The sequence below is a fragment of the Rhinolophus sinicus genome, linkage group LG09 (genome assembly GCF_036562045.2).
Source record: "Rhinolophus sinicus isolate RSC01 linkage group LG09, ASM3656204v1, whole genome shotgun sequence".
Classification (NCBI taxonomy): Eukaryota; Metazoa; Chordata; class Mammalia; order Chiroptera; family Rhinolophidae; genus Rhinolophus; species Rhinolophus sinicus.
Window position 1 is genome coordinate 13,180,405 of NC_133758.1, and position 19,754 is coordinate 13,200,158.

The 19,754-nt window shown below is 43.8% G+C and overlaps 1 protein-coding gene across 13 annotated transcripts in view; it reads right to left on the minus strand.

The window, feature by feature from the left end:
* The window catches only part of NEDD4L (NEDD4 like E3 ubiquitin protein ligase), a 309,137-nt gene that overhangs the window by 77,660 nt on the left and 211,723 nt on the right, over positions 1-19,754 (minus strand). For 12 of the 13 annotated variants that reach the window (XM_019755309.2, XM_074339904.1, XM_019755306.2 and 9 more), the window contains one exon: positions 615-665. In XM_019755309.2, the coding sequence (XP_019610868.2) occupies positions 615-665 (51 nt within the window). Of the gene's footprint in view, positions 1-614; positions 666-8,155; positions 8,281-19,754 lie in introns of those variants that run through there. The other variant, XM_074339905.1, reaches the window with a different exon arrangement.

The following is a 19,754-nucleotide window of genomic DNA, read 5'->3' on the forward strand; positions in this document are numbered from 1 at the left end:
AAGCTCAAAATGTTTTACTACTCATTTGAGCAGAGAGAAATGGTAGCAACACCACACATGCTAACTCAGTATAATCCCTGAAGCTAGGGTGGGTGTTTCCAGGTGACAAGTTCACTCAGAACCAACAGCATCTTTTCTTTCATGGATGCTGACTGAGAAAGCCATACAGCACAATCTGGGAAACACTAGCTTGTAAAGATGGAGCCCAGAAGAAACAGCGTCCGCAATTCTATACAAAGGGAACAAACGTTTGATTAGACCCAAGGGATGAATTTAAAAGCAAAAACACACCAGTGACAAGGGAGGGTTTTGATAGAACGAGGTAGCTGTTTTGCATAATGTGACAAAGCAAGACTTACTAAAGAGCAGAAGAGAAGGATGCTGATGATGTTGACAACATACTTGGGTGATCCAGATACACTTGCTTTTGACAATTAAGTTATCGCCTATCCCCTGGAAAGGACCACTTTCTAGAAAAGAACTAGGGCCAGAGAACATGCTCTTTATTCCAGCCTTCCTCACTGTGTTGATGATATATTATTCTGGAAACACATCTAGCTGCAAACAATCAGAAACCGCCGCTCACAGTGTAGAACGCAAGTAACCGTCCTTACCGGGAGATGATTAAGGGGCACGTCGACCTGTCCCAGGAAGTCGTCTCGTGTCTGTTGGGAAGAGAGAGAAGAGTTAATGTGTCCATCTATTTCACTGAGCATCAGCATTCTTAAAAATGTTTCTGTACAAATACAGACAAAGGTCCAGGGCCTGACACTGGAGTGCAGTGGGGAGTGCCAAGGCACACGGCCCAGATGAGGCACAGACAGCTGTTTCCTCGGAGACCGGTGAGCCCAAGGCCTCACATACCTGACCTTTAGCTGCCCGAGACTCTGTTAAGCATCCACTACCAAACAGACTGGTAACAGGATATCTCTTGGACCTGGGAACGTATGATTGGTCAGGGAAGGGACATTTGGGACCACAGAGGATTTGGGGGCACAACTGGCCCAATCTAAAGAGAAGATGGTAACGACAGGTTGGGAACATTTTGAATGATATTTATTGATCACATGCTATAACTTAAAGCGCTGCACGAGAGCTGAGAGTCTGGGGAAAGAGTATAGGGTCTAATGATTAATAAATCTTATAAATTACTTATCATTTAAAAAATGGCCTCAAACTTTCAATCTAGTAAGTACACTGTTTCAGAATCCAAGTTCACGGATTAGTTACTGGTTAATTTTTGGACCCCATGCTTCTTCCTCCCTCCATCTACAACATAGCACGCATCTTTCTGACTTAAAAGAGACCTAGATGAAATCCATTTGGAGACGCTTACAAGTCAGTCCCCTTTCAGACTCTGGTAGACACCTGGGAAGTCATAACTCAGATTCAGGGGTCACTGGCGTGGACCCCAGGGTATCTGGTAGGTCATGTTTACACTATATCCTGCTGTTAGAGGGCCTGTGCCAGAGCCCCTGACATTTATATGACCTGAGCTTCAAATTGGAACATGATGACTTGTTACCCTCATAAAAAAAACACACGCAGCGGTGTCTGCCATATTCAAAACTCCTTAAAAGCTGGAACGTTCTTTAGAAGTAATCAGACCTGTGCCACAGCTAGCTTGAGGGAAAAGCCCAAAAGAGAATCCAGGCCTCGTAACTCCGAATCCTGGGCTCTTATTTTCATTCTTGACTGGTTTACCGTGAAATTTTCCTCTTTACAGACACTGCTTTTTAAATGTACTTGAAAAACTTCTCTTCCTGTATTTAAACAGCAGCAGCAGAGGCAGCAGGTAAATATAAATGAGATTTGGTGAAATGATTTGCTCCGGGCTTAGGATTTCCTTTTAGGTAATTTAAAAAATGTAATTAACTAGAAAGCTATCTGTCTCCTCTAAACGAGGCATGAAAGATAATGAAAAATCCGACTGAGTACTAGTCGGGTGTGCAAGAAGCATGAGATGGGCCCCAATCCCTGTGAAGAGATCCTCATGTCTCCTGTTTTCTCAGCTATATCTGCTACCACCCACCATGGAGATACCTCATCGAGCACAAGGCTATGAGGTGCCAATAAATGCTGCACTTCATAACAAGAGAAGCAGGCAGCAGAAGGCCCAGAAAAGGGAGACACCTTTGCTGTCCAGGAGTCAGGCAGGGAGCATTTCCACGCCACAATCGAGCCGATTTCGTGAAAAATCAGTGAACTTCACAATAAAAAAATATAAGAATAACAAAACAGAAGTGTGTTGATTCCTGACCATAAATTGTGTATCTACCTACTGTCACTTGTCCCCTCTCCCTTCCTGCTACGGGTGCTGATGCTGTGACAGAAAGGACACGGGATACAACCATCAGAAGGAGAAGGCCATCTTACTGGAAGCTCTTTATAACCTGATACCTCTGAAAGGCTACTCATCCATCACTAACCTCAGTGCACTGTAATAAAAATTCACGTAACACCTACACACCCATGTTGTTTTGCTGGGGGATATCAGAGTTCTAAACTGAACAAACAAGTTCAGTTTTGCCCAGACACCAAAAGACAGGCACAGCCACTAAGGGCTACAGCAGCGAAGCAGGGAGTGTGCCAAGGCCACGCCTAACCCTCACAACAACTCTAGGAGGTTGGCACATTTACGGGGCCCGTTATACAGGTGGGAACCCAGGGACCAGGGAAGTGTGTGACCTGTTCTAGGTTCCTATCTGGGCACGCTGGTGCCAGAGTCTGGGCTCTTTACTAAGCAATCCTCTGTCCTGTATCTCAGTAGCCAGCAGGGAACCCCGGCCGTGCACCAGCTTTGGGCTTCTCACTGGCATGCGGGCTCTGAGTGGTGTGGCTGACAAGGGACTCTGATGAGAGCACAGTTTTATGACACGGGGGAGGGCGGGGGTTTGGGGAAGTTCTGTTAAAATGCCCATTTGCTATGTTATTTTAACACTACACTATCTCCTGTTCCGACTCTGTTCCTTTCCTCAAATGAAACGGTTTACTGGATCCCCGAGGCACTGGCTGGAAAGCTAGGGGACTTCACTTGTACCTGAACAAGTCTTCTCAGTACATTTAAAAAACAATTTCTAAAAAAACAGCCAAAGATGGAGCAAGTTCACCATTAAAATAAACACAAGGCTCTTATTTCTGGTTTACATCAGGGATGACTGAAATAAAATGATTTTCTAAATAAAATAGGGATCAAGCATAGAACAGCACATGGGCAAAGGAATTTCAATGACTGACGGAACACTTAAAACAAGTGTTCCATCAGTCATTGAAATGTGTCGGTGAGATCTAGGTTTCAAAACAACCCGCTGTTGCCAAAACTATAGAAATTTCCAGCAACATAAAATATTTAGATTAATGACACTATACTAATTTTAAGACATGTCTTCAATACCACAGGAGTCTACTACTAATGACTTTATGTCCAGAAGAGAAGCAGGAGTGTCTCAGACACCTGGGTGTGACAGTAACAAATCTTAGGGATAATCTAAGGTAGGATCCCCACCTGTGGGCCCCGGAGAGACAAGGCTTCAGGCCATCACAATACCCTAGGTCATCACGGCCACAGGATGACCTCTTATGCCAATGTTCTAAATATACATTAGTCAAATCAATGTTTAATAATTTCCATTACGAAATTATTTCCATCAAGCATCACGTTACCTATGAGACTTCACAAACCAAATTAGTTTCAACACATACAATGACTTCTGGCATTTCTTGTGCTTATTTTTATGTGAAAAACGCTGTCAAGTTCAACCTCCATTATCTGTCGCATTATTTTAGAGGCTGAAAATGTACAGGTTAGTACCAATTACAAATGTGCCCTTCTGACAGGCCATCATCTATTTTTCCAATGTCACGACAATGCAAAACAGAGCCCCTGAAATGTGTCATATAAGGTAAAAAAATAAAAATTAAAAATAAAATTATATTCCACGACAGGAAAAGTGAAATGCATATACCAAACACTGCCTCTCTTAGAGCTTACTCTCTAAATGTTGATTAACTACATCCAGGAATGCTCATCCCACTTTAAAAATAACTATTCCCTTTTGAAGAAGAAGGAAGGGGACAAGTGTGGCCCATGGTCATGGAGGTATGTGGCATCATGTGTGAATGCCACCGGAACCCAATGCCTGCAGACTATTGCAACCGCGCCAGTGAAACCCTATTAGGCCCTGGGGCATTTCCCAAGGCTTCCTGAGTGCACGCTGGGCCAGACCTGCCAACGCTGAAGTGGACACCAGGCTCGGTTGTCCTCACAAAATAAAGAAGACTGAATTTCTCAAAGAACACACCCATGCGAAAAATAACACAGACAACTTCTGATCTCTAGGTCAGAACTGCACTCCAAGGATGTGACCTGAGTCCAACCACACATGGATGACCACAGAAGCCCTGGCGAGAGTGAGGCTAGGACTGTGCCTCTCACATCGAAGCTGAAAGGAGAGCGGAGGGACCATGTGGGGAGAAAAGCACGGGCAGCAAGTAGGGGTGCTCGCAGGGAAAGCGGGGGCCATAAAGGCTCACTGGGAGAGGTACGAGTCCATCAAAGGGAATGGCGATTCTTGCGAGGTAAATGCACACTTAATACTCGAGCTGTATATGATTGCAACCATTTTTACACGGAGATGCAACCTCACTAGTAGCTCACAAGAAGCATGGTTTAAAATAAAATATAATGGAATAGAAAATAGTAGTGCCTCACATGAAATATTCAGCAAGTACTGTTTCAAGAAACATTTCAATTACATACATATATGAATGTGTGCACTACGCTGTGATCTAAAGTGAATTTCTTTCTATGTGTCAACCTCAAAAGTTTAAAAGCCACTCGACTACAGCAAACGAAAGCCACCTGGTACTACCAATTGCCTGGGGTTTTATCCTAGAAATACATTAAGTGGTGACTTCCAAGGAAATTATATTTAGGATTTCTCAGGACACATGGAAGAGAGGTGCAAAGGAATTAGAACACAAGCTACAAAACAAGAATTTAGGAGTAAAGCTGCAGAGTATGATTTGATCTTTACAGCTTACAAATCAAGGTAAACATCACAACCTCTAACTCTAAGCCAGACAAATAACCTTTGCTGTCCCACTAAACCATGAAATGCAACTTCCACATGTACTGTTTCCTTCCGGAGCATGTGGCCCCACACTTGGGCACCAGGACTGACCAGACGGAACCCAGGACTGACCAGGGTTCCATTTCAGAGTGATCGAAGCATGCACTCAGAATTCTCTAAACAATGAATGGCTGGAGAATCTTTTACAGAAGCTTTCGGACAAACTGTTCCAAATACATTGACTCTTCAACAGCTTATTATCAGGAGAGTCCCCTGACTGCCAAGGTGCATTCAGGTGGAGGCGCCGTCTCATTCTTCACTAAAGCATGAAGTCGGCTTTGTTGTCACACACCAAAAGTTTTCTCCTCCCCTTATGCACACCAGCGTCTGTCGCACGGACAGCAGAATGCTGAGGCTCATGAAGGCAGAGTGAGTGTGGCATAATCCAACGTGTCAGCACCTGGTGCCTTTAGCTTTCAAGGTGAATCGTTTCAAAATATGTTGTCAACGTTATCAGAACTCAAATAGTCACGTGGCATTCTACCAAAAGTAAAGACAAAGGTGCATATGATGAAATCCTCTGAATGCATGTGTCCTTACCCAAATTCATTTGATGTGCACCAGAACACAAAAATCAAACAAAACTCAGAGACTTTTTCATCCAAACACGTAACAGCATTCTCTCCGCCAGCCCCTCTGCCATTTAGGGTTTTGAGGTTAGGGACACAACCTCCCATTTACTACCACCCAATATGATGTGTCCTGGAGACAGTGGCTCTTATTTATAACAACAAACAAGACCTCATGTCAACCAGATGTCAGAGCAACCTCACAGGACTCTTAGACTCCTGTAAAATCACACTGGGAAGGCAGGCAGAACTAAACTATGCTGGCTCGATGTGCGATCGTGAAGCCCATCTATTTTAAGGGACACTTTGCTTGAAACTCAGAAGACAAAACAGAAGGGGTAGACAGAGCAAAGCACCTTTCTCGTGCTGGCAAAGACTAAAGCAGCCCTGTGACAGCCATCTGGCTTTCATCCAGGAGCATAACTAGACCAGCCCAGGCAGACGGGGCTGCGAGAAGCCAGGGCATCGTGGGCTCAAAGGGCGTCCCAGTTGCTCCAGGTACCCAGCGAGCACATCAGGAGATGAGATGGGCTCGACGTTCCCTCCTCCTGCCGGTGGGTGGAGGGGATTCAAGAACATCCAGTCCTCTCCCTGCTCCAAATAGACACATATTCCAGGCCAGGGGTCAACTGCCGGGCACAGGAATGGGAGCTTTCTGCAATAGGAACACTTCATAATCTGAACCTAAGATCCAATACACTCCAGGGTGCAATCACTGGGAAAGAACTTCGGGAACCAGACACACAAACAGTGAGCAGCACTGTTGAACTGGCTCCTGCAGGTAGGGAGTTGCCCATGGAGAAACTGTGCTTTCTTGTGCCAGGCCCTAAAGGTGCAGGGCCAGGTGCTCTTATCTCCTGGGGAGAGAACCTAACCAGCCCTGTGCAACAGAAATAGAACGGAAGCCACGTATAGAACTTGACAATGTCTGAGTCACGTTTAAAAAGGACAACTAAACAGGTGACGCTAATTCTAACAATATATTTTACTTAACCCAATATATACTATTATCATTTCAACATTCCATCAATAGAATTATTACTAAATATTTTACATTCTTCTTTTCACACTGAGTCTTTGAAATCCGATGTGCATTTCTTGGTCGTATCACACCTCAATTTGGACCACCCGCATTTCAAGTGCTCAGGAACCACAGGTGGGTCATACCTGCAGCTCTCCATAGACAGTCACCGGACCACACGGTGGCTGCCACGTAGCAGAGGCACCCACAGAATGCTGCAGGAAGACCACAAACGAGGTAACTCGTTCTACCAAGTGTCAAGGGCAGGGTTAACTTTATGAAGGACATAATCTTCAAGCAGGGTCACATAGGAGGAGTTTGCCAGGAGGATGCATGGGGGTGGAAAGGGACTGGTATCCAGCAGGCAGATTACACTCAAGCTACGGGTCCTGAAGAGAAGGCCTGGTGAGGACTGGGTGGGACGTCTGTGCCACTGAGGGCCACGGCGGGGATGGAAGGACAGCGGGAAAAGAAGATGACGTTGGGTAGGAAGGGTCCTTGTGGCTTGCTTAGGAGAGACTACGGCATCCTAGGGGAAAAGAAGACCTGTGGACATTCAGGAGGAAATGACTGGCAAGGGCTGACAGCTGGAGGGGGAACGTATTGGAGAGAAGACTCAGGAGGAGAACGAGTGGTCAGAAGAGTGTGAAGTTGTTCAGATGAGGCTACGTGAGGGTCTGGACCACGCAGGAAACCGGAAGGTGCATTGCCCGTTCGGGCCCATCCGGCTCCTGGACTCCCTCTCAGCAGGGAGTTTGTTCACTGTGTGCTGAGGGAATTTGATTCCGTACATGAAGTCCTTAGCACAGAACCCACCAGGAATGCTCAGGAGCCGGTATGACTGTTCATAAGGCAGCGACGAGGACGTGGGAGTGACCTAAAGCAAACTCAGAAGATGGCAGAGGAAAAGGCCACGGGAAGGGAAAGGAGTGGTGAGGACACTGCTGTCCCATTCAGGCCAGTGGGCTTGCCTGTGGGGCACAGAGTATCTTTAGCCCCACTGTGTGTCACCATGATGTTCACTTCCTTTATTTTCCTGTCTGTAAAGAGACATCTTCCCCTTCAGCCCAGACATGCTTGTTGACACAGACCTAGGAGAACTGATTAGAATCTACAATTGTGTATTTTTCCGAGTTAAGAGACTGTCACCTCTCCAGGATCTGGGGCACGGTCTGGCATCAGTTACCTCTCACACCTGCTTCAAAGCTGTCCAGCTGCACAAAACCTCCCACACAAATGGCACGGACATCCTTATAACGCCAATTTATCTTGGTTAAAAAAATGCAAATGTAGATAAACCGTGGGTATTACTATCATTCCTTGTGAAAGGAACGCTATGTTTATTTGTTGAATGAAAACCTTTTAATGAATATAAACTGCCAAAAATAAGGTAGACGTTCACATACAGTCTACTTGCTACAAAGCAAACTGACCTGGGATTGAACCTCGAAGTTAATTGGGAAGGACAATGTGTCACTGGGTTCATTTAATGACACAATATTGTTTAATTCTGTGCTGCTGATTTTATGGTGCAACCGTTTTAATTCCTCCTCAAGATTTCAGGACAATTGTCGCAGGATAAGTGTCTCATTTCTTCTCTGGAGTTTTAAAATCAAATTTTCTGCAAACAATTTAAAAATAACAAATTAAATGTGTAAGTGAAAAAAGAGAGCAAAGACACTTCTAGATTCTGTCCTTTCTCTCTGAATTTAGCTACCATAGACCTGAAATAATTCACGACAGACACCTTTGGTCACCAGTGCAATGTCAAGGTTATGATTTGGATAATGGGGAAAGGTGAACCTAAGTACACCATGGGTTCGAGGTCAATGTGACAGTTTGATTTCATCAATATGCTTACTGCTACAAGTTCTTCCTCATACATCTCAGAGTCTTTGAAACTAGCAGTCCACTTTCTGGCTGGCCAATAGTTTGGAATTTCGTACTAAAGCAAGCGACAACCGATTACATGTAACAGAAATGCAGTGTGGTATGACTCTTGTAATTGTCATGCGACTCTGAACTAGAGTTATATAGGTTTACAGAAGGTCACTGACCGACTTTTCATAAAGATTCCATTACAAGAGCCTTGATATGAGCTTCAGCATCCTGGGTAGATCCTAATTACTCTCTTTGCTGCATTGGCCATACTTTGGCTGAAATCAGTCTGCTGCGGGAAAACTCCAGCCGTACTTTGGTGAGATTCAAGACTGCAAAGAATAATAAGCTGACATGTAGCTTCTCTATCATGTGTCAGAAGCTGTTCTTAGCAGGTTAAGAATCTTGCCCAAGGTCACTGAGCTAGTAAGTAGGAGCCAGAATGTGAACCTAGGCAGTCTGGCTCCAGAGTCCATACTCTTGCCACCAAGACAGAGCCTGTAACTTCATATACCAGGGACTTAAGGAAAACATTAACGGCCACCCCCTCAAGGCCCCCTTCCCCCCTCCCAGCCAAAAACCAGAGTTTGTTATGCTGCAGGGGTTACGCTTGTCAGATACAGTTCTCGCAATTTGTAAATTCCTAAGGAACATAATCTTGGCATTATATGTCATGTGCATATTCTTACTTGCCCTTCTTTCCTTATCTATATTTTAATACAAAAAAAAAAAAAGAAAAAAAGAAATGAGCCAACTTTGAAAGAGAAACAAAATCGACTTGAATAATTTTTATTCTTTTATTAATTCACTGAACCCCAATATGTTTTAAAGCAGAGCTCTTCAAAGTGGAGGATGCACACCCCTGGGGACATACATATCCTTTCCTGGGGCCTTGGGCAGTTTTAAAGAAATCATTTTCTAGATCCTTCCACGTGTCTTCTTCCCTAAATCTAATCTGCCTGAGAATCGTGTCTGTCTTCTGCTTCCTCTCCTTTCCTAAATCACAACTCTCTTTTCCTGCTTTCCAAAACAAAAAAAAAAAAGAGAAGTGTAATTCTCGCCCTTCCGGAATCTTAACATGGTGCAGTTTTCCAGGTATGAAAACCTCCGAAGCACAAAACAAAGGGACAGGTTGCAAATGCATCGCTCCTTAGGAAGCAGAGAGAGGTGAGAGAACATAAAAAAGACTCCCTTACTTCACCTAGGCGGTGGGCCCATGGAACGGCAATGTCTTGCATATTTATCACTCATCCAACTAATTTTCATGTTTATTTGATTTAAAAATTTAAGTCGGAATTTTTGGTGACAGGAAATAAGCCTGACATGGCTGGTTGTCTTTAACAATAAGGGCTGGTTTTGTTAATTTAATTTTATGGCTGATATTTTCCAATAAATGAGCCATATCTGCAATCATAAGATGAAGTATATTTAAAGCACGCATAATACTCAAGACACTAGAAACTACATCTTTTGCAGCGACTGGACTAACAACATATTGGAATTACTGACAAATTACAGATGTCAACTTCAGAAATGTGTGAGGAAGAGTTATTCAAAATTCTTTACAAGGTGCACTAAGCAAAAACATTTAGAGAATATCAGAAAGTCAGGCCATTAACTGGGTTGTTATTAAAAAGTTTCCCTCAAAACTCATTGAGTATTTAAAGCTTCCTCCTTCAGGGTAGATAGGATTCTTAGATGGCAGCAATGAAAAACTCCTTTCTATGTATGATGTTCGTGAGAAAAATAACCTGGAGAGGAAAACTTCAAAGCTTTCTGAAAAATTAAGCAAATGATTAAGTGTATCTTGAGATCAAACCATTTAAAATAAGGAATTTGAAGGAGGAGGAGAAACTTCATGCTAATTTAGGATTCCAGCAGGTGCATATTTCAGACCAGAGTGTGGGCCGTCTTCCATTCTCAACAATCTATGGAGGACGTTCTGGGAAACAAGGCCCAACTCCTCTGCCTTCTAGTCTCTCTGTGACAGAATCACATCAACAAGTTCCTGAGTAAAGTCTTCCTGAGCAGAAACAGCAGAACTCAGTGTGGAGTTAGAAGGGGCTCTCAGGCCTGGCTGGATGTGAGAATCGCATGGGAAGTTCTAAAAGCACTGGTACCCGGGACTCACCTGAGACAACTAAGTAGCATGTTCTCTGCTCCCCCCATCTGTGCCTCTACTGTCCTCCCACATGAGAGCTAGCTGGACCCATTTATACATGTTGGTAAAAATAACTGCCTGGGCCCGGAATGTGGATGAGACGGGGGAAGGGGTGCATGTTTGGCTGCCCCTGTTGGGAACCCTAGTCCTCTGGCCTGATAGGGCTGGGATATTAATAGGAATGAGGGTCACAGGTGCACACACAAAGCACAGGGATTTCACTGGTCATGTCCAAGGGCTCTCCGCCTGCCACTCTAATACTGCAGCTCAAAAGACAAATCCCATTTCAAAATAGAATCAGAGAATGTGATCCTTAGGAGAGAACCTCAAAAGTCATTTGGTGCAACAAACATCGGAGACTTGTATCTCCAACCATCCCTCTCAAGGGCTTGCTCACCCTGCCCGATTATGAATCAGTGAAGGGGATCTCACTACCTACTGGGTCAGTAGAAATGGAACAGGTTTTAGATGCATATATTCCGTGTTTGAAATCCCACGTCTATCTAGAAGTAGCTGAATAACCAAAGGTAAGTTTCTTAATCACCATCAAACGTCAATCTTCTCATCTGTAAAATGCAGATAAAATTTTTATCTTGCATAGTCATCGGATATTAAATGAGACAAATTAGATTCAATAAATGTGATTCCTAACCCAGGCTTTCTCAGCCTCAGCACCACAGGCATTTTAGGTCAGATAATTTTTTGCTGCAGGGGGCTGTCTAGTCTATACTTTGTAGGGTGTTTAGAAGCACCTCTTGCTTTTACTCACGGCATGCAGCAGCACCTCCTGTACCCCCACTATGACAACCAAAAATGTATCCAAAAATTACCAAATATCTTGGGGAGGGCAAAAAAAATTGCCCCCAGGTGAGAACCACTGTCCAATTCCACTTCCCTCCCCTACACTCTGGAAGGTGTTCATAGCATCTAGGAACAATTCTGTAAGAATGCTCTGGTGACCTAGAGTTCACTTTTCTTTATCTCTCACACCCCCGAAGCACCAGGGAAGAAGCCAGAGTAACTTAGTTTTTATAACGAGGAAGTGGCAAAGCTGGGATGTGACTCCAACACTTACATCTGTTCCTACACCGTGTTATTCTCTACAAAACGTGGGAATGGGACGCGTAATCACTTATCTGATGAAAGCTACCATGTCCTTATCCTCCAGCTGGTTTCCCTTCCTACCCCCCGAGTATCTAAAAACAAAAACATGAGGTCTGCAAGTACAGCGACAAGCACCCAACTATTTCCTAATTAATGGGTAAAACAGAGTGTGACACATTCACTATGTGGCTGCCAGAAAAAGGTGAGATGCGGAGACTGAAGGCTGAGCTCCTGAACTGACCGAGTTGTGTCCAAACTCCACAGCAAAAGCTACCAAGTTATCAGGAAGGAACTGAGGCCCTGGGCCAAACACGTGTCCAGAACACGGAGCCATGTCGTAGAGACAGGGCTATCACTGGGAGCACACCTGGGGCTGGCAGCAAAGCCAGGGAGGACCAGGAGCATGGGAACGAGAATGCGAGCTTATTTTAGGTAAAAATCACAGAGGAGGAAGATGTCCCCAATACTCCCTTCAATGTCACATCAAAAGCCTTGAACAATCAAAGCACCAAAGACAGAACTAGCACAAAGTCACCAAACTGTAACTCTTTACTGATGGCTCAAACCATAAGGTAAACCTGGGAGAAGACGGCTGTGACTTTTTCTCATTGCTGGGGACTACCATTCAAGAAGAGCACATAGGCTGTGCAAGAAGCAGACGCATATCCACGCCATCTTAAAACCCACCAGCGCTTGAATGACAACGAGGCTAGCAAGGCCCCGAGAGCAGGGCTGCAAGGCTGACAGTAAGTCTTACTTAAATCCGAGCCCTAGATACCTCTCTTGCCCCATCTATGCCTTGCACCAAGGGGGCAGTACTGTCTTTGAGAAGTTCTCAATTACAGGTGTGGATCGGAAGTGCGCCAGGAAAAGAAGCCTCCCGTCTGGGGGACAGACCTGGGATGCGAGTCCTGGTTCAGGAGCTGACCAGCTGAATGACCTTGGACACTAAGCCTTCCCTGGACCCAGTGCTTCATCTTTCCCAGATGGGACTATGACCACCTGTATTTCCTAGTTCGTGAACTGTTACACTCCTCAAAAGTCAGTGTATGTGGAGGGAAGGCTTGTGCAAGTTACCGCTGAATGTTCCTAAGCCACTATTATTAGTGGACGTTTTAAATTCAGAGTTGAGAAATGGGAGGATTGGTGGGGACCCTGCCAATACCAACTGGAAAGCAGTTATTTTCACAGAAGTCAGTGGTTCAATCACTCTGGTCTCCAATCAAAAAACTTTTCTTGTGTTGCCAAGAGTTCAGCACGTAGTTTGAGAAACCCTGTTCTATCATGTGAGGCCAACACACATAAAGAAACAACTTTAAAATAGCATTCTATAAAGTTAATTGTGCCTTAAAAATACGTTCACGAAAATAAAATGTAATGTTAAGGACGAAGACGGAAGACTCAATACAACTAAAAATCTTGGTTTAAGCTTAGAAATGGCCTTTTTTCTTCCGTGTGTGTGTTTTTTTTAAGACGATCGATTATGAGACTATGTATAAGAGAACTTACAAGTAAGAGTCAGTTGATGAATATGGTGGTTGTTTGAAACATCAAACCGATAACCCTGAAGACAATTGTGTCATAAATAGTAACAATCCCTAGACTAGACTACAAAGCCAGTGAAATCGATGAAGTGACTGGGCCGTGAAGCTACACTAACCCAGGGCTCATTACACTCCACCACCACACGCAGCTTCTCAGCTAATCCCCTCCCCCCCACACTAGCTGGGGCAACAAAAGGACAGGATGAGTTCCCACCAGCCAAGAGCATCACACTGTCACCCCGCCAACTGCACACCAGTGGGCACCTCTGTAGGGAACGGGAGGGCATGGGGACAATGGCTCTGATCGCAGAGACGAGTCACCTCTGGAACTGGGTTTGGGGCCAGGGCAAAGTTCTTGGTCATCGTAAAGGTTCATGAGAATTCTGCATTTGATGACTCCATGAGATTGCCATGGCTGACTAAAGAATTACGATTTCCCCACAAAAATCTGTAAGTGAACCTCGGGTTTCAGGAATACCCGTCATGTTGTTATCTTGTTATTTACAGATGGCAGCTTGGAAAGCACAGGCTGCCCCAACCACGGCAGTGGCGTGCTGTCTCTGACCTGGAGCAAGCTCCCCACCCTCTCTGAGAGTCTCCAAGGGGGGATAACTGTATATAATGCAATGCATTATTATTGGAATCGTGAAACAGTATGTACAAAACTAGCACATGACATTGAATAAAAGAGATGACAGAGAAGTAAATGAAATTATTGTCACCCTACAGTGTACTTCCACAGGAAGAAAACCAGGAAGAGTCATGCATTAGAGACTGTGCTTGTGAGCTGGTCCAGGTGCTCAGGGCCGTAAATTGTAGAGAGGTCTATACAACAAGGGCACACGAAGATACAAGGAATTATGTAGGAATTGCCACGTAATTCCTGACCTTCTCATTGATCAAAGCATCTGATTTCATTAAAATTACATTTCTAATGACCACATCCATAAGCTAAATATTAACTACTGGACCATGAGGGTAAGTGGGGGATGGATGTCAGCCTACAGCAATGGCTCAGGAGCTCAAACACTCTCAGTTAAACACATACAGTTAAACACTTACATGAGCTGTAAACTGTTATTCTTTTATCTGTTTTCTCATGTGAGCTTTTCCCCCCTAGTTCAGAGGAAAGAGTCCATCCATACTCTTAACTGGGGCCCTAACTCACTGTGGAAGCCAAAGCGAATCACTTAAACTTTCTGTGCCTTATTGTCTCCATTATAAAATATGGGGAGTGAAGATTCAGTAATTCTAAGGTTCTTTATATGTGTACAAGTCTCAGAAACTGACTAATTAACTTTTCCTTCAATATCAGTCTCTCTTACCCTCAGTATCAATTTTGGACAAAACAGTAACTGAAACTTTTCTATAATAATCTGTAAATCAAGCAATATGCAGCTACTTTTGATTTAGAGACGGAAAGGAAAAGCTGGCAAAGTAGACAGAGCTGAAAAGCTTGCCCTCTGGACTACACACTTTATTATGTGGAGCCCCTCGCATCTAGCAGAGCCCGGCATGTGTGGGAATTCAGTCATATATATGACACTGAATGGAGCGGGGACTGTTTTGACGACCACGTCCAAAAAAAAACTACAAGCATAACTTGTGCAGACAGAATTCCTTTCTTCTCATTCCTGGACAACTTTGAGGACCTGTGAAAGGCAGCACTGAGAGAGGGTGGTTCTGTCCGCTGACTTTAGTTCTATTCCCAGCCCTGCACCTTATTCGATGGTGACTTGATGCAATCCCTCCGAGCCTCAGTTTCCTCACCTGTAAAGTGGGCATAATAACCACACTGAGAGCTGGCGGTGAGGGTGAGCATTAACTTTTGTATGGAAAGAACCTGGGAGAGAAGCCCTTGGATCATCAGGTGGGAGGTACAATTACACCTGAATACATTTCTCAAGGGTACAAAGTGCAGTAAAAACTTCCTGTTAAGCTGGGGGGTAGTAACCGTCCTAAATGTTTGCACGACACGATTCATTGTAAGCTAGAAATCCGCAACAGCAACAATCGGTACATATGGGACATTCACTCTGTGCCCAGCACATTCTCAGCACTTCCCATAACTCATCTCCCTTAATCCTCTTAACAACCATGATACAGACAAGCAGACCAAAGCACAGACAGGCTAAGTAACTTGTCCAAGGTCAGAGTCGGTACGGAGCACAGCCAAGATCTGAACTCTTACCCAACATGTACAGTCTTTGAATAGTCACGTAGGCTTGGCTAACCCCTGCTCAAAGTGAAACCCCAATTCTCAGGTCTTTTCATTTTTGCTGGATAAAAATCTTCCCCAGACACTAGCACCATCCTTGCCCCTTCCTTCAGGAAGTAGTCTGTGGGGCATGTGGCAGATCATAAATGGACCACTGAATTACAGTTTGAGAGCAAGTTACAAACTTGAGCTTTACTTTGGATGCCACCTCGAGAAACACTGAGAAGAATTAACTATGAGACCCTTCAAGTCTTTTAACTCTCAAGAGGGGGGGCCATTATAGGGGAAAAGGTTGCTTACCTATTTATTTATAAAATAAATAACCTAATTATAGCTGTAAAAGCTGTCAACGTGTGCTCAAATGGTCTACCCATCCATAGCAAATAATTCAGGGTATTTCAAAAGCCACAGCGATGGATACTAGCTTCAGCGTTACAGTTTCAGAAAACCCAAAACTCGCTCAATGTATACACAGGTATTACAAAATGGTTTTGATTCATTAGCACATACTGCATGTTTCTTTCTAGGCATCAATCTGTCAAAAAAAATAATATCTAGGTGGCTAGCAGCCAAGAAAGCCATTACGAGTATTCGTTTCCGTCAAGCTCAATCCATGACACTCTCCCTGCAAAGAAGACTGAAGACAAAAGATGACACTTGGACAAAGGCACGAATGTGACAGCTTTCCCAATCACTTATCATGCAGGACGCACACGCTATGTGGACAATTAGCAGCTCTGTGCGGGAGGGATCTTCTTTTTACTCTTGAGACTCAAATAAGAATTTTAACAAAATAGAATCATAAGCTCCGGAAGAGTTATGCAAAGCAGCCCGAACTGTATTCAACCACGAGCTTTCTTCAACCGTATCACACACAGATGGGTACGTACATGCCCATGCACACACAGTGTAGTTGAGAAGCAAAAGGATATGCAAATATTCGCGTGATTTGGTTAAAGGTAATATTTAGAAGCCAACTGTCATTCTGCTAAATGTAATGGCCATGTAATCCTCCGTCATAAATCATTATTAGCTACAGTCCGCAACTTAACCATTTATTTATTTCATTTTGAGTTTTGCTGGAAGAAACATGCTATGCTGCAATGCAAGAAGTCCCGGGGACAAAAATATGGGGTCACACTGTCATATAAAATGTAATTTAGAAGCTTGGTTTGTATCCAAGGTGAAATGGTATCCCAAGAAATGTTGAATTTGTCATCGTGTGCTTGTCGAAGGGGACCAGACAGGACAGTGTTTAATTACTTAGGGCAAGACGCTGAACAGAGCCAATAAACTTGCCCAGCCATAGACATTTTCTTAAAGAAAGAAAAAGAGGAGAGAGAAGGAAAAGACAAACTTTAAGGCAATGTTCAGAACACGTGACATGCATTACCTCACTTAATCACCCCAGTAGCCCTGATGTAGACACTATTATTATTTGCCCCACTTTGAAGATGAAAAAAGTGTGGTTTAGAAAAGATAAGTAACCTGCTCACGTTATCCAGTAAGCAGGGTCAGGTTCCAGGTAGTGAGACCCAGGGTTCACACTCAGGCTTGTCTTGTCTTCTTACGCTGTCACTGCAGATTTAGTTAAGATAACACGGGTCCCAGAGCTAAAATGATCATCGAGTCCTGCACTCTTACCAGTCGCATGTAAGTAACTCAAGAGAAATTCAGATGCCCTCAAAATATACCCGGAAAAAAATATTTTTCTTTTCAAAGGGGTATTTCCATAGTTTTCACTAAGTACCCAAAATGATATAACAGAATATTGTAACAGGCAGATAGATTCTACGGCAAATTTAAGTTTCCCTGATTGTATTCCTTATTCTGTATCACTGATTTACAGAAGCGATTTTATTCATACTTGTTAGCACAGCAGCATTATCTCTGAATTGTTTCTCTTCAAGGATCTGAACCGCTATTTTGCGGGAGGAGACACCGACAAATAGACAATGAAACCATCAAAGCATGAAGAGGAAAGAATAACACACACAGGAAGGTGCACTCACAGGAGGCAGCTCTTGGGAAAAGACCAAGACACAGTGAAAAACAATAGCTTAGGAAATAGTCGAGCTGTGGGTTGGCCGTGGTCATTCTCCTAAATCTCTTCTGGGTCCGATGTTCCAGCACACAGAGCCACACATGCCAAGTGCCCAGGCTCAGGGGCTGGGACAATCACCGTGGGTACCACTTTGGCTCTCGGCATCCACCATGGCCTTTTTCTTGTGACTCATTTTACATGTACATGTCTTCTCTTCCAGCAAAATCACAAGCGACCTCAGGGCAGGCACAGGTTTCTGTATCTCCCCCAGTGCTTAGCAACAGTACCAACACACAGTATGTTCTCGATAATCGCTTGGTTTAACTGGAGTCAAATGACCCCATGCAGGACAGAATCTGAACTTCTGCCTCTCTCCGTAAGCGGTCCCAGTTGTGGAAAATGGGGTATAGCCGGTGGAATCATGGCCCACAAAGATATCAAGTCCTAATTCCTGGAAGCTGTAAATGTCACCTTACACGGGGAAAAATAGCCTTTGCAGATGTGGCTTAATGAAGGCTCACGAGATAGGGAGATTATCCTAGATTACCCAAGTAGGCCCTAAATAAAATCACAAGTGTCCTTACAGGAGAAATGCAGGGGGAGATTTGACACAGACCGAAGAGGAGGAGGCAATGCAGCCATGGAGACAGAGACCGGAGTTATGCAGCCACAAGTTAAGGAATGCTGGCAGCCGCAAGAAGCTGGAAGAGGCCAGGGACAGATTCTCTCCTAGAGCGTCCGGAGGGAGTGCAGTCCTGCCGACATCCTGATTTCAGGCCAGTAATAACTGGACTTTGAACTTCTGGCCTCCAGAATTGTGAGAGAATACATTTCTGTGTTTTTAAGCCAAGTTTGTAGTAATTTGTTACGGCAGCTACAGGCAACTCATACGTGGGCAAAGGCCAATCCAAAAACTGTTTTAGGAGGAAAAGAAGAGAGCTGGAGGTTTGGGAGGTGCCTCACCCTCGGATCGACCAGGATGTTCTTACCATGAATCCTGTTCTCACCCAGAGTGTTGTGAGGTTCCATGTAAACCCTTACCCTGGGCACCACCAAAAATAAAAATGCTATTCATAGGCCAAACTCAAACTCCGCAAGGGAAATCAGGAGGCTGACTGAGGTCTACCCCCAACATTATTTCACAACGGACTTGGGTTGAGATGCAAACACAACAAAATTTCCCTATTCTGCCAATGCTTTTGGTGTGTGCTCATGTCCCAGGAGACGCTTTCTTCCTGGAAACACAAAGACCACATAAGCAAAAACTAAACACCTTTTCATTCCAAACCCCTTCAAAAACCTGTTTAAAACAACTATCCCCCCACCCCATAAAAACTAAAGGATCCTGAAAAGAATTTCTACTATCTTCTAGGAATTTCCTCTCTCAATGTTTTATCTGCCTGCCCTGAGAGCCCAGGTAGAGCTTCAGCTAACTGTATACCTATTTCCACAGAAGTCTATTACAATCACTACAATTGTTTCTTGATAATATTATACATAACCATGAAGCAAAATGCTTCGATATCCATCCTGAGTCTGAGCTCATCAAATTGTGGTCTATGCGTCCACACAATTCACTGAGATATTTAAAATACTGAAGTATTTAAGTGTTATTTGAACTACAGTGTCTTTTAAAATAAAGCCCCATTGGCCATCCAAATACTGAAAGGTTTTGTTGTGGCTGCTGTCTTCTTATTGTTGTTTTACCACTATTTAATAATGGTAACCATTAGTTAAAAACAGAGGACAAACACACAATCCGAACTCATTCAACTGCTTTTACCTACAGTTTCTTATAAAATAAACAAATCATGAGAACCCCTTACTACACATCAGAGAACATAGGAGTCAAAGGCAATAAGATGTTTTGCAAAGACTAGGTTATGTTAATTAAAACTTGAAATAAATAACAACATAAATACAAAGTAATTTAGTATTACATGCTCGTAGCACATGGCTGATGTATTTGTAAGAAGCCAGGGTTGTACTGTACAAAACTGGGGTTAAAACTGCTGTGCTTTTTAACGACATTGAAGCACCTGATATTTACCCCAAACGCAACAGTTCACATCGTCTTGCTATT